The sequence below is a fragment of the Lepisosteus oculatus genome, chromosome 5, assembly GCF_040954835.1.
Source record: "Lepisosteus oculatus isolate fLepOcu1 chromosome 5, fLepOcu1.hap2, whole genome shotgun sequence".
Taxonomy (NCBI): Eukaryota; Metazoa; Chordata; class Actinopteri; order Semionotiformes; family Lepisosteidae; genus Lepisosteus; species Lepisosteus oculatus.
Window position 1 is genome coordinate 43383294 of NC_090700.1, and position 16136 is coordinate 43399429.

Here is a 16136-nt window from a genome sequence, read left to right on the forward strand (position 1 = left end):
GTAACTGCTTGAAAATGGCTTTTGATTAAAATTAAAACAACCAATTAAACAAATAATCAAAAAAAATTAAGATTATTTTATGCTTTTCATGTTTTGCTCCTTGCAAAATGGCCATTTTTTTTAAACATGAAAAGAAGATCAGTTCATCTAAATACATGTCCTCCTTCGTCTGTATATGGCTACACTGTGCACTTCACAGACAAGAATGCATCTTTGCACACTAACAGCTCCATCAACTGTCCTTGTCCTCCTCTCTTATCACAGTCTGAGTGGCCCAGATGCTTACATGCCCTTGACACCATTTCAGTCTCTTCTGTCCATTGCCACCCTTATTGCAAGAGCAGAAAACAGAAACATTCAGCGAGAACAGCTTTCTGTGAGCAACTAATGTTTCAAATACTACAGACGTACCAGGTACGTAAACCAAGAGCAGACACAATCCAACAAAAATCCAAAATTTAAAAGCTTCTTAGGAAAAGCACAAAAATTTCATTTGGCACCTCATTTTGAAAAACGGATTTCGCATAAAATAAATAAAGGCTACGGAATACAATATGAAAGCCACCCGAGATTCAAAACATTTTAAACGGCAGGGATCAAACGAAAAAAAAAAGCGGTCACAGATTCTGTTTTGTACAGAGAAAATATTTGCTCCTCAAAGTGAAAACCTCCACCCCATTACAATCAGAAGCTGATACACTGCTGTTTACTACTGCAAACTGAGGGCAGGCCTGAACTGTGCCTTACTGTTACACTGGCCCGCGGAACTCCAGCCTCTACAACCCATCGGAGCTGATAGTAGGACGGTAAGCATGTGACTGCTTCCGGGAGAGAAGGGCAGTGGCTGGCCTGGGACACTTGCTTTACACTGAACAAGAACCGGACTGCTTGGAAAGTCCCGTTTGCATTCAACGGCCCCAGTGAAAGCCAGTAGTCTAGTATTCAGCAAGCAAACAGATTCTAAGAAGAAACTTCTTCAGACTTCTTATGTTGTCTGAACTGTAACAAATCCAAGCTTACTGTTAACATTTTAACGCGTGCAAAGAAACAACTGGTCAGTCCACCCCCCAGGACTAGGAATCACCCATATACTAACTCTGTACACTCCACATCGCCCATGACCAGAATAAGACAAACGTGACAAGAGGAACGCTACCTGCTTTGATGTAGCTAACAGTACCTCTGAGGCACAGTAATGTGTGCAATTGTGGTCAACATGTTAAAAAAGAACGCTCTACTGGAATTAGTCCAGAGAAGAGCAGCCACATTCCCAGGCTCAAAGGAATGTCCTACAATGACAGGCTAAAAAGTCTTTATGTCTCAAACAGAGAAGACTATCAGGGGATCTAATTCAAGTATTCAAAATCCTTAAAGGTACTGTCAACCCAATGGGCTTTATGAGAATCAGCAGCGAAACATGATCCAGTGGACACAGGTGGAAACTACTGGGACACACATTTAGAACCAAAAACAGGAGGCACTTCTTCACACAAGGTTCTGAGAGTCTGGAACAAAGTACCCAGCCATACTGCTGAGGATGACATCATCACCGATTTCAATGGCCTTCTCTTATTAACAGGAAAATTAAAATACTATCAGAATTTACTGATGAAAACAATTCAACAAACGTGGAAAAAAAATATCTTAAGTATCACAAAACACACAAGACAAAAATGGATGTATTTACAGCTTTTTCACCTGGTAGTCGGATTGTGTTCGATCTCAGGGGTTAAGTGATCGGTACTGGGAAATGAGAGCTCTGAGTCGCTTAAGGTAGCAATGGTGGACCCGTAGATGCCACTCTTCCCTACAGATGAGACATGCAAATACCACCAAATGCAAATCAGTATAGTAATACAGGATGCTGTACTGTATGAGGAAAAGACATGAAACCAAGGTTTATGAATGAACTGCTTGTTCATTAAAGACCCCATGGCACTGCTTGCAAGAGTGTGACCTACATTGTTCCAGCTAGACATCACTATGGGCTTGTACAACTTGTCCTACTGAAATATTCTCTCTGAATTCAATTGTTGCATTTATTTCTTACTTGTCCTCTTGATCTGCTGTGTAATGGGGCTGCTGGCTCACAATGATGTGTCCCAGCTGGATGCTCGACTTTAGTGGTGGATGAAGTGGGTCCCATATTTGTGAAGCATTTGGGGATCCAGTGGAACGGAAATGCTATACAAATGCATGAGACTGGTGGAATGCGTGATAAATAATACTACCACTTTTAAAGAACAATAAACACTCATTCATAAAATCTGTCAAAACACCATGAACCACAAATCTGTAACCAAATAAAATTAGGCCAATTTCCTTTGAGCTGCCCAAACATCGTTTTCAAAAAGTCCTCTTTGAAATTCAATAATACAGCACCCACAAAAACATTATGCAACAGCAGCAGGGTGTATACTGTACTTTCAGCCATTCATTGGGTTTTCAAATATTGTGTTATCATCATCACATAACACTTCCCAGAAAGTGTCAAACCGTAAGCTTTTGGTACCAGAAAAAGATCAGCTGTGGTTTAGGTTGCTGTTCAGTTCTGGGATCAAGAGGCCTTTATCATGCCTGAATGTGGATGAAGCTGAGCTCCCAGAACTGCTCAAAATGGAGCACAACAAACCTTAACGAGAGGCTGCTACTAAGTGTGTGCTACTACAAGAAGGAGATCCGTTTTTCATTCTTTTCGCTTTGTGCTTCACACAGAACGGCACATGGCAGAAACAAGCCAGGAGGAGAAACAGCTCCCGCTCCTTGCCTGACAGGGTTGTTTCCCATGCACAAGATCTCAACTAGTTGCACAAGGGCATTGCGGCCGGAGAAACTCCCTGTAGGCACCAAACCCGAAGTCTCTGCATACCCGACACCAGCAACACCGCAGAAGAGTGTGCCACCATTTCTCCCTCCCAGCAGCCAGCTCTGTAATTACCAAAATAGCCCCCCTACAGTAACAAAGTCAACGTCAGGCTGACTGCCTCAGTGAGGAGCTGGATATGTCAGAGTGACTTTTCGCTAATCTTGTTGTTGACATTTCGCCAGAACATTCAGCTTGACAGAATGGCCCATGCAGCCTGCAGCGTATCACACACATACTGTACATACACGGGGCATGTTATAATCAACCTCCCTTTCATCCCCGCAAAGACAGAAAAAAACACGTTATTTTACACATATGGTATGACCACATCAGATAATAGAAAGATTTTACTGGTGCATTTTACTGGTTCTCCATGCAGAATCTGCTCAAGTTCTGAGAGCCGCCTGGGTTCTTGTGTCTTGCTTTGTTTTCCCACTTCATTAGAAAAGCAGAAATTAAACTACTAAAAAGGGCTTTTGATCAAAATAATGCAATTTCCTCTTTCTCTATAAAGTGTGCAAAAGCTTTGGATATCAGTTTTAGTTCAAGCAGACTGAAAGGCCAAACAACAGCGATAATTTAACTACATACAGTATCATACTTAAAAAATAAAGATTTTTCTACCTATCCTTTTAAGTATAGTCTATCTAGGTGTGCAAAATTTAGATACATTATAGTTTCACAAATGTAAAACCACTTTCATGCACATTTACCTGATTTGTAACTTTATTACTGTATTATCTAAACAGAAATGCAAAGTTGTACATTTATTCCTATTTAATCTGCATGGTAACAACTAAAATGAAAAAACAACAGATCCCACTTCGCATCTCAGCATGTAGCCAGACATGAACAGAAGCAGAAACGCAATTCATGAAACTGTAATGGAAGTAAACTCCAAAATCCCTGCTAGAGACGCTGGAGTGAAAATTATGAGGAAAGGGGGCTTAAATATATGCTGTCCCTTTTAATTACAGTGAAAGGAAACATCATTAAAAAACACTCTGGATTTCTAAATGGCCACATTTCAGCAGCCTCAGAACAGTTAATGCTCACACCACACGCAAGGCACACCAGTTCCATTCAGCACAAATGTCTACAGCATTTTTTCCACTTCAAATCGATATGTCTAAATAATATTGACCAAACCACAACCGTGTTGCAACACAGTCACATAAAACCAAACTACTTCGGCATTTTGCATCTCTATCCCAGGCGTCTTCTCGTTTGTGGATGTGAAAACCATACGTCTGAAACGCAAATGACTACTGACCTTGACAGAGAAAAAAACCCCATTAAATCTCCACATTTAAACTGAAAGTTTAAAACTATTGTATAATGGAACTTGTATAAAAGCTTTGGCATTCATTCCTTATACTGCAAAAGCACTTTGGCGGGTGCTGTGTCACGAAAATGAAGACTTGATCTGTACCCATTTACCAGGATGCAGCAAAAGGCTTTTAGCTAAAACAAAGCAATGTGGTCTAGGAGATACAACTCCCGTGTCTGTCCGTGCTCATTCTATTTGGGATTGGTAAGGAAACACAAATCACACTGCAATACACAATAGAGCTACACCATTCTTGTAGGTTTAGGTTTAAGGACAGGGACTTACAAAATTATCCTTTTTTCAGAAAGAGGGCAAAAATCATAATTCAAGCACAGGCTTCGGAGGAATAAAGGCTTGGACTACAGGGGCCCAGTGGAGGCTAATATGAGTTGTAATATGAGTTTTCTAACACTCCAATTCTGAGTTCTAAAAATAATGTACGGCACAGAAAGTCCAAAAAAAGAGCCAAATTCTGGAACTGTTTCATGACAGACATGTCTTTTGAATTCACCATGATTAGGTCTCTAAAAGTACAAATACCACATACACAGATCCTTACTTTGTAACAGCCTGGGTTTGAACTCTTCTGACTAGAATTTGGTTTGCAGTGCAGCGATAAACTTATCTGGCTAGTGACACCAAGTAACAAATTCTTCTGATGCACTCTGAGATCAAATTTAAACTACATGATCTGAAGCACCATAATCTGGGGGGGGTTTAGATTCTTTCGCAATGGGGAGAGACCAACTCCAATGCTTCCAAAGCACATTATAGGCTTGTATTCCGGTTCTGTCAAAAAGTATTAAAGATCAATCATGGCTAGAAAAATAACATTAAATTCTGTTTTCTCCACTGATACAAGCCTCGTAGCTGATAATCACTTTTTACAGAGAACTGGCCTGTCCATTTCTTTCAACTTTTATCTTTTGTGCTTACTGGACTGCATTAACACCAATTGGCCAGCTGCTTCTACATCAGAATTGAAAATGAGCAGACAACTGTTTAAAGTTGTCTTTAAAAAAAACAATTGATTTCTTATGCCCAAAAAGAGGAAAATTAGAACTATCAACACTATTCATTTTCATTCAATCAGTTCAGTATAAATTCTTACCTCATTATACTCCATTGGACTGATGTAACTTGCTGAAACATAATGGTGAAAACTCTTACAAGGAAAAGCTTAGAATTACCCCTATAAAGCTGATAGTATACACTTTTCTGTCTTGAAAAAAAAATGTATCTTAATCAGGCATAGTGCGACGAGATGGAAACTTAATCTTTTCTCATGCTATACTATTTAGTACTGGGAGTGTATAACGTGTAGTAAAATGTCATATTTACCATAGACACTCTATACGATATTTGAAGCTTTATGCTGTTTCATGAGATATAAAACTTAAAGGTACTGGGGTTCTCCCTCACATGTTGAGTGACATCAACAGAAACGTTCTTCCACTGCTCATATTTATTTCTGACATGCACTTGCATGATCACACCAAGGATACACTAATCCCAGATATCGCTTCATGACAATCGCAAAATCAAGCTATCAGCAACAAGGGAGAACACAATCGCTTATTGTCTGGTTGTAAAAGAACTTTGACATCGAAGTACATGTTTATGAAAAAAACAAACGAAACCGTGTCTCAAAATGGAGTTTAAACTATATATAATTGCAGTTCCACGGTCCCGAGATTCCCGTGTCAAACTCTGCACAATCCCAGCCTTCATCGGGAAAGGGGGGCTTTCTGCTAACGTGTGGATGGATTAAGGAAAGGAAATTGTCCCTATGCAAAAGAAACTTTCAACAATACCTTCCACCGACCATCATACACCTTTATGCCGATTAAACGCGCCACTCTTTACGACACTATGGTTTTTAACAAATGTATGCAGAAAAGGAATATATTTGCCTATGTGTAAATATATACAGGGTGTTGCAAAATGTGAGTTAAAACTGATACAGATTATTTCTGACAGAACCTGACGTAGATTTGATGAACATGCGCTGCAAGTCAAACGTAACATACAAAATTGCTTACTTCTGGAGCCTTTTATCACCGAGGAACGCAAAATCTGAGATAGCACTGCAATCACACCTGTTAAACCCAATCCAGTACACTTATGACGACAAATGGGGCCTTGACCACTTTGGAATGCGTTTACTTCCATCTAGAACATAAAATAAAACAGATTTCCAAGTCTCCTATCTGTTTTCCGAGCAATGACAGAAAGATCACGGTGCTTGTGAACGCTTGTGGGAGCACGATTGATTTCACACACAGGCGCACAGTGAAAACCTAGATCCCGAGTGAAAAATAACAAGATAATTACATGAAAATAACTGATTTTTTTGTAGAATGTAATGATAACCAGGCTGCTCATTCTGAAAACGTCTGAAGAGGTGTGTGAGGTAACTAAACACTGACCGTATCACATTTGTAACAATCTCTTCACCCTCCGGCATGTTTGAAGACACCTTGACTGAAATCTTTAAAATCACCCAGTACCTGTCCCCACGACAAGAAAACAGCTCACCTTCGAAATGAAATAATTTTGGATAACGGTCAAAGGCACCAAGGGTCAGTTTGGTAAGCCTAAAACACTACACGCGCAAAATTGCCCACATAGTAAAAACCGGGTTTCTTTCCAACATGTGAAATCTCACCCCGGGGCTTTGTTCTGGGTTCAAAAACTAAGGTAATTCTCTTATAACATATCTCTTATACACACGGTCAAGAGATCTGCTATTATTTTAAAAAGGAAAGGCGATTTTTCCTGTTTTCTACTGACAGAAACATCCCCAACTATTCAAGCACTCGTCGTTGGAAGGGGGCCGGAACCGGTGAACTGGATACTAGACCAGTTTCAAAGATCATTAATAGTTCGATTGTTAAAGAAGTACCGGTTTTTACTGCTTTTTTGTAATTGCACTTCATGATCATTGCACATGCTTGAGATAATGGTGTGGACTGAAATTTAAATTATGGAAAAACAGATCACACGGAGCAGAATTCAAAGCAAGTCTTTTTCAACTGTTCAGAAGGTGTTCAGTTTCTATTTGTCATAATTACGCCGGAGCAAAACAGCCCCACAATTAACTGACAAATCGCGTAACGCCATCATCCTTTCTCCGCGCGAGTCGCTAAAGTCACAAAGGCACCACCGTGACGTCAACAGGACAAAAGGACAAGGAGTGACGTAAGCTGTACTCTGCCCAGCACAGCACAATACGGTAAGAGTTGGCTTCACACAAAAATCAAGCAACACAATAATAACAACCCTTCATGTCTCACATATATAAATGTGTGATGCTGATGGTTAAATCTACACCATTCATGGATGGGAAGTGCTGACCACACAGTAAAATCCATATGCTCGGTTCCAAACCACGCCTCAATAGTTTATTAATTTGTACTGAATATTGTATATACTGTAGTGTACTGCACTTCTGCTCACGTTTCAGAAGGAGCTGGTCTGATTTTGACTTTACTTCTGAAACACAGGAGAAGTCAGTTTCTTTGGAGTGAATAGTTCAGTTGACATATTTTGAGATTATCATCAGATAAATGACTTACTATATTTATGTAATCTACATTAACTATCCAGATAGACAACACATGTTCACTTAGACATATCTCTTTTTTTAAATGCGAGTACAGTGAAACATGTCTTTTGAGACTGACAGATTCATGGGAACTGATCATTTATTCTTTAAGTGGCCATTTTACGCTCAATACTCTTGACAAATGTCCCCGTCATAGAGTATTGAGCGTTCCCATCGCAAACAGGTATTTTATTGGGAGTAACTTAACTCCTCTCCCAAACCCAAATGTCAAGAATCAGAAACGTTTGCAGAAGCTGTATGGTAGTTTAGTTTGGTGTCTTTAAGATTGTGATTCCCGCCTTATTTCCCCATCCTTAGTGGATATTATTAGTACATTATGATACAGGCGTGACAATATTTTGACGCTTTGGGGGCCACTGATTTCAGGGACGAGACTAAATTTAAATAAAAAAATAAAAAGGAGATGTTGGTCACCCTATAGAGCTTTCAACACACAACTTATTAGGCGCATGTATTACTTTGACATTTTATGAATTAAACGGAGCGAGTTAAAAATGGAGATCACAACGATGTGCATCCGAAAGTCATACAACCCTACGGTAAGATTCAGTCGCGCATAGACTCTCGTTTCCAACAGCAGAGTCTCAGCCCGTTCGCCAACATAAAAGGGACGAACATTCCGCAACGTGAAAAAGGCAACAACTCATATGTAAAGATAAAAAATGTTCTGTAACCTTAAAGCGTTCCCGAGAGCAACACAGCTCCGGGAGACAAGAGTCTCTCCTATTTCATAAGACACCGACTCCTTTTCACTTCCTACAGTACACTGGATCCTAACGGTAGTAAGGTTTCCATGACTACGCAAAAGTCACCTTTCAGACTACCTAAGGCCACTTTTACTACAAGAGGTAGAGAAAGGAGGTTTAAGCTGGACTCGGCTAATAAACCGTTATTTCAAAACCTAAGATGCACACACATTAAAAAATCATTTCAAAACCTCCAAGCAGCTAAGACTTTAAAACAGGCATGCAATTCGGCGCACAAGAGGTGTCACACAAAGGAGGTAAAATATTGCTTCGCACTTTAAAGACGTGTTGTTACCATGTCATCTCAAGGGAAGCAATTCAACCAGACTACCTATACATAACGGTTGTGGTAGGGGCGCTCTTATTTTCCAATACTTAATATAAGTCTAGAACGGGAACGATGCTGCCGAAACGCGCATCCACGGGATTTGTTTCTGATCAGCTACGATACATAGATTATTGATCTGGTATTGAACTGCTTTTCCTTTTAGCGCCATTGCCCGGTTGATCCGTGGACTCCGAACTGAGTCCGTGCTCAGAGAGCTCGCTCTCGGGGGCAGCGGTCCTCACCTTGTAGCTAGATGTGTCGGTAGGTTTGGGGGGCAAGCCCAGGGCAGGGTTTCCTTGCAGCTGAGCGGCGTTGGTCTGGAGCGGCGAGTGAGAATCCTCAGACTCTTTTCCACTGTGATAGACCACCCTGCTATCCGCGATATGGATGCTTGAAGCACAGCCCATGCTTCGACGCCACTCTTACCAAAGACTTTGTTTCTTCTTGTGATTCACAAGGCTGTGTTTTTGCCCCACTCTCTCTCTCTTTTGCCTTGGATACCTCGGAGCTGTCTTATTCCTCTCTCTTAAATCTTCCAAGGCAAAACGCTTTCTCCCACTTCCCTCACCTACACCATGAATAATTATATATCTTCCTCCCCCCACCCTCCCACCCCCCAACCAGGAAATAGGTTTCCCTTTTGCCTTTTACATGAAGTAAATAATATTTTTTCTCGCAAAGACAGGTTTCTTTTGAAAATGCACGCATCCCAGAAGCGCTCAAGTTTTTCGGAGTCGGCAGCTCAATTCAATACGCATTTCATTTCTGCACTCTCCCCTCCGTCTTCCTACCACAACGCCGTTTACTCCCTCTTTTTTATAAAAAAAAAAAGTTTTCCAGTCTTCCACAATAAAACAAGGAGTCCTCTCCAATCCAGGGGATTTATCTATCCATTACTGGTCCAAGCCTGTTGCTGTTGAGCTCCTCCACACCCCAAAAGAGACGAAAAACTATTTAAAAAAAACCAAAAACTAATCGTTTTGCCTTGTTTTTTTCCCCTAACGATCTGGTTGTCCCCTCGGTTCAAGGCACAAGGCACAGACCTGCTCTTATCACAGTTTGGTCCGCTTCGGTCCCATTCTAACGCTTTCGGAGATTCACGGCGTTACGCTTGGCTGCCGATCTGATTTGAAGATTTAAAAAAAAAACCGTATTAGTCCCTACCAAACATTCCATTCAAATGCCACAAAATGCCAATTACACAAGATAGCCTCTTGCTTGCAGGTCTTCCGTATCCAAACTCCCGTGATTTTTCAACACATTTTCCCGAAACAAAAACAGGACTAAAAGGATTACAGTATATCAAAGGCCCACCATGTTTTTTTTTTTTAAAAAGATGCAAAGGCTGTCAAATTATCCTGTGCTACCTCCTCTGAATAAATACAATCGCACGCAAAATAAAAGCCGGAGTGCTCGGAATTCTTTTAAAGTTGCAAATTGCAGGAGGGGAAAAGGCAGGCCGGTGTAAATTTTATTTATCAATTTAAGCAGAAGAAACGAAACAGCCACGAAATGCTACGGTTTTTTTTCTGTTAGTCTTTCTCTGCCTTTCTAGCGTTTGCCCTTCCAATTCTTCAGCACTGCTTGACAGCAGCAGATCCAATAAAAGCACCCGCAAGGCCTGACCTCCAGCCTTTACTGACGTTAATGCAAATGAGCCGAGCCGGGCTAATCAGCGGCAGCTTGCGCGCGGCGGGGTGGACCCGGCTTTCCGAGGGAACTTTAAACACGCGCTGCGCGAGCCCAGGCAGCACGAGAGGAGTGACTCATTTCACGCGCCGACCGGGGAGGAAAATACTGCTCCTTTTCCGACCGAATCAGCGAGGTGACTCCCCTGCTTTCGTGGGCTAGGCGCTGCTCCGTTTCGCTGCCACGAACAGAGACTGGAATTCAAGAACTTCTAACCATTTGCGAATTCCCCGTGTGTCTTGCGTATCCGTCAGCTGGTATAATAGAACTGGAAAAGGCCCATATAGAACCAATAACTGAAACCAGCCCCTCAGAAAAACAAAACTGCGTGAAAGATACAGCTGTCCTCTCTTTTTGTAGGGCTGCAGTGGGTCCAGGGAATTACCAACTATGCGCGTTTGTTTTCATTCATTTCTTCATGCGAGTTACTAAACATGATCCTTTCTGGCTGGTAAAACACGAGCTTTATCGCACAACGTTTCGTAAGACTGACGTTGTTAACCCAGGTGTCCTAGATGAACTCCACTCTGGGCTTGTACAGTCTGGCTTCTCTTGACACTACTGGAGAAACTGTCTCACTCTCCTCCACCTGATCTGCTGCCCTTCAGTGCTGAATGAGCAGGGTCCCCCAGTATATATAAAGAACTTCAGGATGAAAAGTTAACCAAATGCATGGGATTCTACTCATTACTTTGTCTAGCCTAAGTAGTGCTGAATGTTAATTAGTCTCTCAAAAAACACTTTCTCAACACTAGTTTTTTAGATTAAAATCTTTTCACCTTGAGAGTGACAATAAAATTAAATTATGTCCAGGACAAACTGGGCTTATTTTCATGGGAAAAATAAACTATGCTGATAGCATATGTATACCAAAAGATGAAAAGCCCATGTTTTTTCTCTGTCAGAATGTTAGCTTTTGATAGAATAAACTACAAACAGGTTGTGCCAACTCAAGTCACTGTACTAATTACATAAGCATTGTTACATGAATGGATGACGCACTTCAAATCAAGACAAGTCCGCATCTTTCCGCATCTTTGGTAAACAAAGAGTGTTGGGAGAGAAGGCCAGATGATGAAATTACAAACCCTGCGTACACTAACAACAAACCACACATCATGTACAGTATGTTTTCAATCAAACTAGCTGAGAGTGTATCTACTGCTTAGATTACCTGCAAGAGAGCTCTTAGGTCGGGTGGTTCTGGAGCTCTAAACATGAATGTGTTCAGCACACTTGCACACAGAAAATGTAGCTTCAGTGCAAAGGTTGGTTTGATTTTGTGAAAACAATTCCCTGCAAGTCATATTGTCCAGACCAAAGACTGTACGTCAGTGCAGGCCCTGAGAAGCCGGCACGTTGTGAAATGGGCTCCCGAATCTGCTCACACATTCCTGTCTTCACTGGGTTTACTGGGAATGAATGACTGTGTTGGTCCAGGGGTTTTCCATATCGTTCTCACTGAGTTTCAGTTCGCTAATGCAAGACAATTTTTAATGTTAGAACGCGCTTTCAAAAATCCAGCTTAACTCTATTCCTATATATGTTTTTTAGCAATGTACCTTACAATAAATTGTATATAACTACAGTACGTATATATTTTACATACTGTACGTGCTGATATTTAGGTAGCACCAGGACCCTTTGTTTTTAAAAACCCTGCGTGTGGTCTGTTTTCGGGGCCCAGGGGTGAAAGGAAAGATTTGTTTTCCTGGACTGGCCCTGGCTCTGGCTCTGGCTCTGCCACTGACTGCTTGTGCCTCTCTTAGCAGCACCCCGAACCCCCCTGTAAAACCGCATCACTGCGACGCAGTTAACTGCCCGTTCGGATTGATGTTGCACTTTTCTACCCTAAAGATCGCAACGTGCTACTGGTATAGCAGGGGACCCCACTGAAGCACTGCCCCCCGCAAGGCAGATCAGGGGGAGGAGTAGAGTGAGAAACTGCTTCACCCAGTGAGTTAAGGAGAGACTTGTGGATGGTCAGATTGTGCAACTTCACAGTGGAATATATGAAGAAGCCTTGGGATCTGAATATTTAATACTAATATTCTCTCTCCATCCATTTTTCAGCCTCTTCATCCAATTTAAGGTCGAATCTCAGCAAGCAATGGGTGCAAACCAGGGTAAATCCTGGACAAGACGCAAGTCCACACAGACACAGACACAAACACACTCCTACTCCCACCAAGGCCAATTTTCCTCAAAACCAATTCCCCTAGCAGCATTCGTCTGAACTGTGGAGCGCCCGGAGGAATCCCATGCGAACACAGGGAGAACATACAAACTCCACACAGACAGCACCCCAGGAATTGAACCCAGGGCCTCATCGCTGCGAGGCAGCAAGGCTAACCACTGCTCCGCAGTGCCGCCCTAATGTTAATATTAATAATCGAATTAATGGTAAGTAGGGCCTTGGTTTAGTGTCTCAGTAGAGGAACGGATCACCTCCTACTCACTGTACAGTAAGCCACCTGGGATAAAAGCGCCAGCGAAGTGACTTTCAAAATCAGAATGCTAGTCAACCCGTGTTTGCCAAGAAACGTCTGAGTAATCCAATTTAGCAATCCATTCCTGCGGCAAAGTCAATGAGATATGACCTATCTCTCACAGCCGGGAGCTGGGTCGGCTGATCCCAGGAACGTTGCACAACAGGTTAATCATGGCGTCTGCCCACCTCTGAGACTGGTCGAAAACCGGAGAGAACTAAAGCAAAAAGCTTTTTCTGGGTCATCTTCTGAAGAAATCATGCCGCTTACAAACCAAGGCAGAGGAAGTGGAAAACATTTCCTTGCACATAGCTATGTCCTTGACCTTAAACCTTTGTTCCATTCCCAGTTGTCAGAGTTGTCTTTTCTGCTCTCACTCAAGGCTGATGGGATGTCTGGGAGGTTGTCTTCAGCGACGTTTGTTGAATGCAGATCTAGACAGATCTGTGAGCATGCTCCACAACAGAGAACTATATAGCAAAAGTCTAAAGAATCTGAGCACTAGAATTTCTTTTCTGTGTGGACTGAAAGTTAGGGTGAAGGATGGAAGATAATGCCAAATCCTTTGCAACCCATTTTTGTTCGGAGGTGCCCAAGATATGTCCTTCATTTGATAGTTACTGCATGATGCCTTCATAATCCCTTCATACTGCTACAAAAGACATTGTGATCACAGGCATAATGCTTTAAAGGGACATGCACAAATGACCTGATGACATTAATTCTAGCATAGCAGCATACTGAGCACTACACATTACGCTAAAACAAATGTCATGACCTCTTATCCACACGTTATGTCATTTCCAATGTCCAGTACTATTCATGTGATCATAACATCTTGTGTAGCACGCATGAAGGGATTATGAAACCATTATGCAGCAATATTCAAATAAAGTTTTACTGATATATTTTTTTTAATACAGTGTAAGTTTGTAGCTGCATCAGCATGCCTAGGCTGCAAAGGAACAAGTAAAGATTTATTCCATGCTGAAAAGAGAAGACTTCTCTTTTCAGGATGGAATAAACCTTTACTTGTTCCTTTGCAAAAATACAGTTTGCCTATCATGCCTGGAATAATTTGTTTTCAAACTATCAGTAAAACCCACCATATCACATAAGGTATCAGCATTCCTGCCGCAGAGAGAAACGCTGCTACCACTTGTAAATACTGAAGCCCAACACTTACATGACTGCTGATACTGTAATTGTCATAGGTGCAAGACATTGTGATACGCTGGCTTGACAGCTAGAGCTGTCCCTTACACCCAGCCAAGCACTGACCTACACCTTTTAAACTAAAACAGCAAATCACTGTCAGGTTCTCCAGTAATTACTTTGTGCAGTTTTTGTACGGATGAAGGGTGTAGCACAACATGAAAGAGAGGACTTCCTGAGAAACATTTTGTCGAGGTATTTATACTGAGCTGTCATCTCGGACAAAGCTGTTGTGTACATTTTCAGATCATTGTTGCACACAAGGTCACATTTTCACATGTTCTGTTTCTGTGACTACCAACAAAAATAAATATAGCATCAACTCATGTCTTCAAGCGACCTTTTCAAATAAGTTAGAAGGTCAGCGTGCTTGCCAAAAAGGAAAAAAACAGCAGAAAAATTGAAATATGTTTAGAAGAGAAAAGGTTAAGATGGTCTCTCACCATCAAACCACAGGATTTATTTGTGTGGATATTTTGGCAATATGTGTAAAACCGTAGTTACACTATAGTTTTAATGTACATTTAAAATCACATGGCATCGTCTGCACAGGCTTTCTGAGCAACACCGATTCCAGGCACTCTACAGAGAGTACATTTTCCTCCTATTCAGAATTTATACCCACATAACTGGAAGACGTATGTCTGCTCCTGCCTCTCACTCCTCCTCCCTCCCAGCCTTTGTTCTCCCGCTACATTACCTTTGCCTACTGCCCTGTCTCTCTCACACCTGAAGAAGGCTCCACGGCCGAAACGTTGTGTTCTCTTTCTTTCTCTTTCCTCTTTCCTCTTTCTGGTGTGATCCTCTCTGCAGATACGGATGCTGTCACAAATCACATACTCGACAGATGTAGAAGAAAATGAATGTCCAGGTTCTGGCATCAACAGTGTTAAGAAAAGTTATGTCTGTCTTGAGTGTGGTGTGCGGGCCCCTCGGCCAATGAACAAGGCAGGCAATGTGTTGTCTTGTTCCATTTTTGAAAACATTTAAGTAAATAAAAATCGGTCTTCTACTAAAATTAATCTTCTATGTTGTCAAAGAAGATGCCACTTAATATCAGAATGTGACACACAGTATTTGGGTGGTTAAATGTCAGGGATCAGAAGTTGTGAAAACAGTCAAACTTTCCTGTCAGTATTCTGGTGCAACATCTAGCATTTATTAGAGAAACAGTGAAACATCTAGATGTGTTGATTAGAGAAAGAATATCCAAATCTCTTTTGAATGTTACTTAATACGTCATGTTGAAATATAATTGCAATCTATTATTTAGAGCCAGCAGGTTTTAAATGTCTAATGATTATGAAAACTGTGAAAAAAATATAAAACACACAATAAACAGATGTTGGAAAATAACAGACACATTCCAATGCCATAGACTCCCAGGAACATTAACAACTGTCATAAATGTGTGTCTTCAACCTTGGAAAATGAACATTTTTACAGATGGATTTATTGCTTACAGGTCCTTTGACAACAGTCCTAATTAAGCATCAAAACCACCTCATTATTTTATGGTGTGTTTAAAACAGCAAACTACCATTTAAAACAGAACAGCCATTTTCTCAGCCTAAAAAAGTATCATCATTTTGTTTTGTACCAATAGAGTTAGGCTCCACCTATCTGACCCTATTACATCATCTCAACAAAAAACAAAGCAGAGATATTTCCGGCCTACATTTTCTTCCCCGAAACAATAAAACTTAAGGATTCCCATGGCGACATGACAATGGACCGCTAATTCTCTCACAAAGGCTGCTAATCATAAACCCTTTGCTGCCGCTGGGTAGAATGTAGCCAGTGCATGAACTCACAGAAGACGCAGGATCTTTGTAGTGAGAATTC

The 16136-nt window shown here is 41.3% G+C and overlaps 1 protein-coding gene across 2 annotated transcripts in view; it reads right to left on the reverse strand.

Annotated features, from left to right (window-relative positions):
• pde8a (phosphodiesterase 8A) overlaps positions 1-16136 on the reverse strand; it is a 72297-nt gene that overhangs the window by 52007 nt on the left and 4154 nt on the right. Inside the window, exon 1 of one of the 2 annotated variants that reach the window (XM_015343054.2) lies at positions 9141-9485. The exons of the other annotated variant lie outside the window; for it this stretch is intronic. Within the exon in view, the coding sequence (XP_015198540.1) occupies positions 9141-9305 (165 nt within the window). The 5' untranslated portion in view covers positions 9306-9485. Of the gene's footprint in view, positions 1-9140; positions 9486-16136 lie in introns of those variants that run through there. 2 annotated transcript variants of the gene reach the window in all.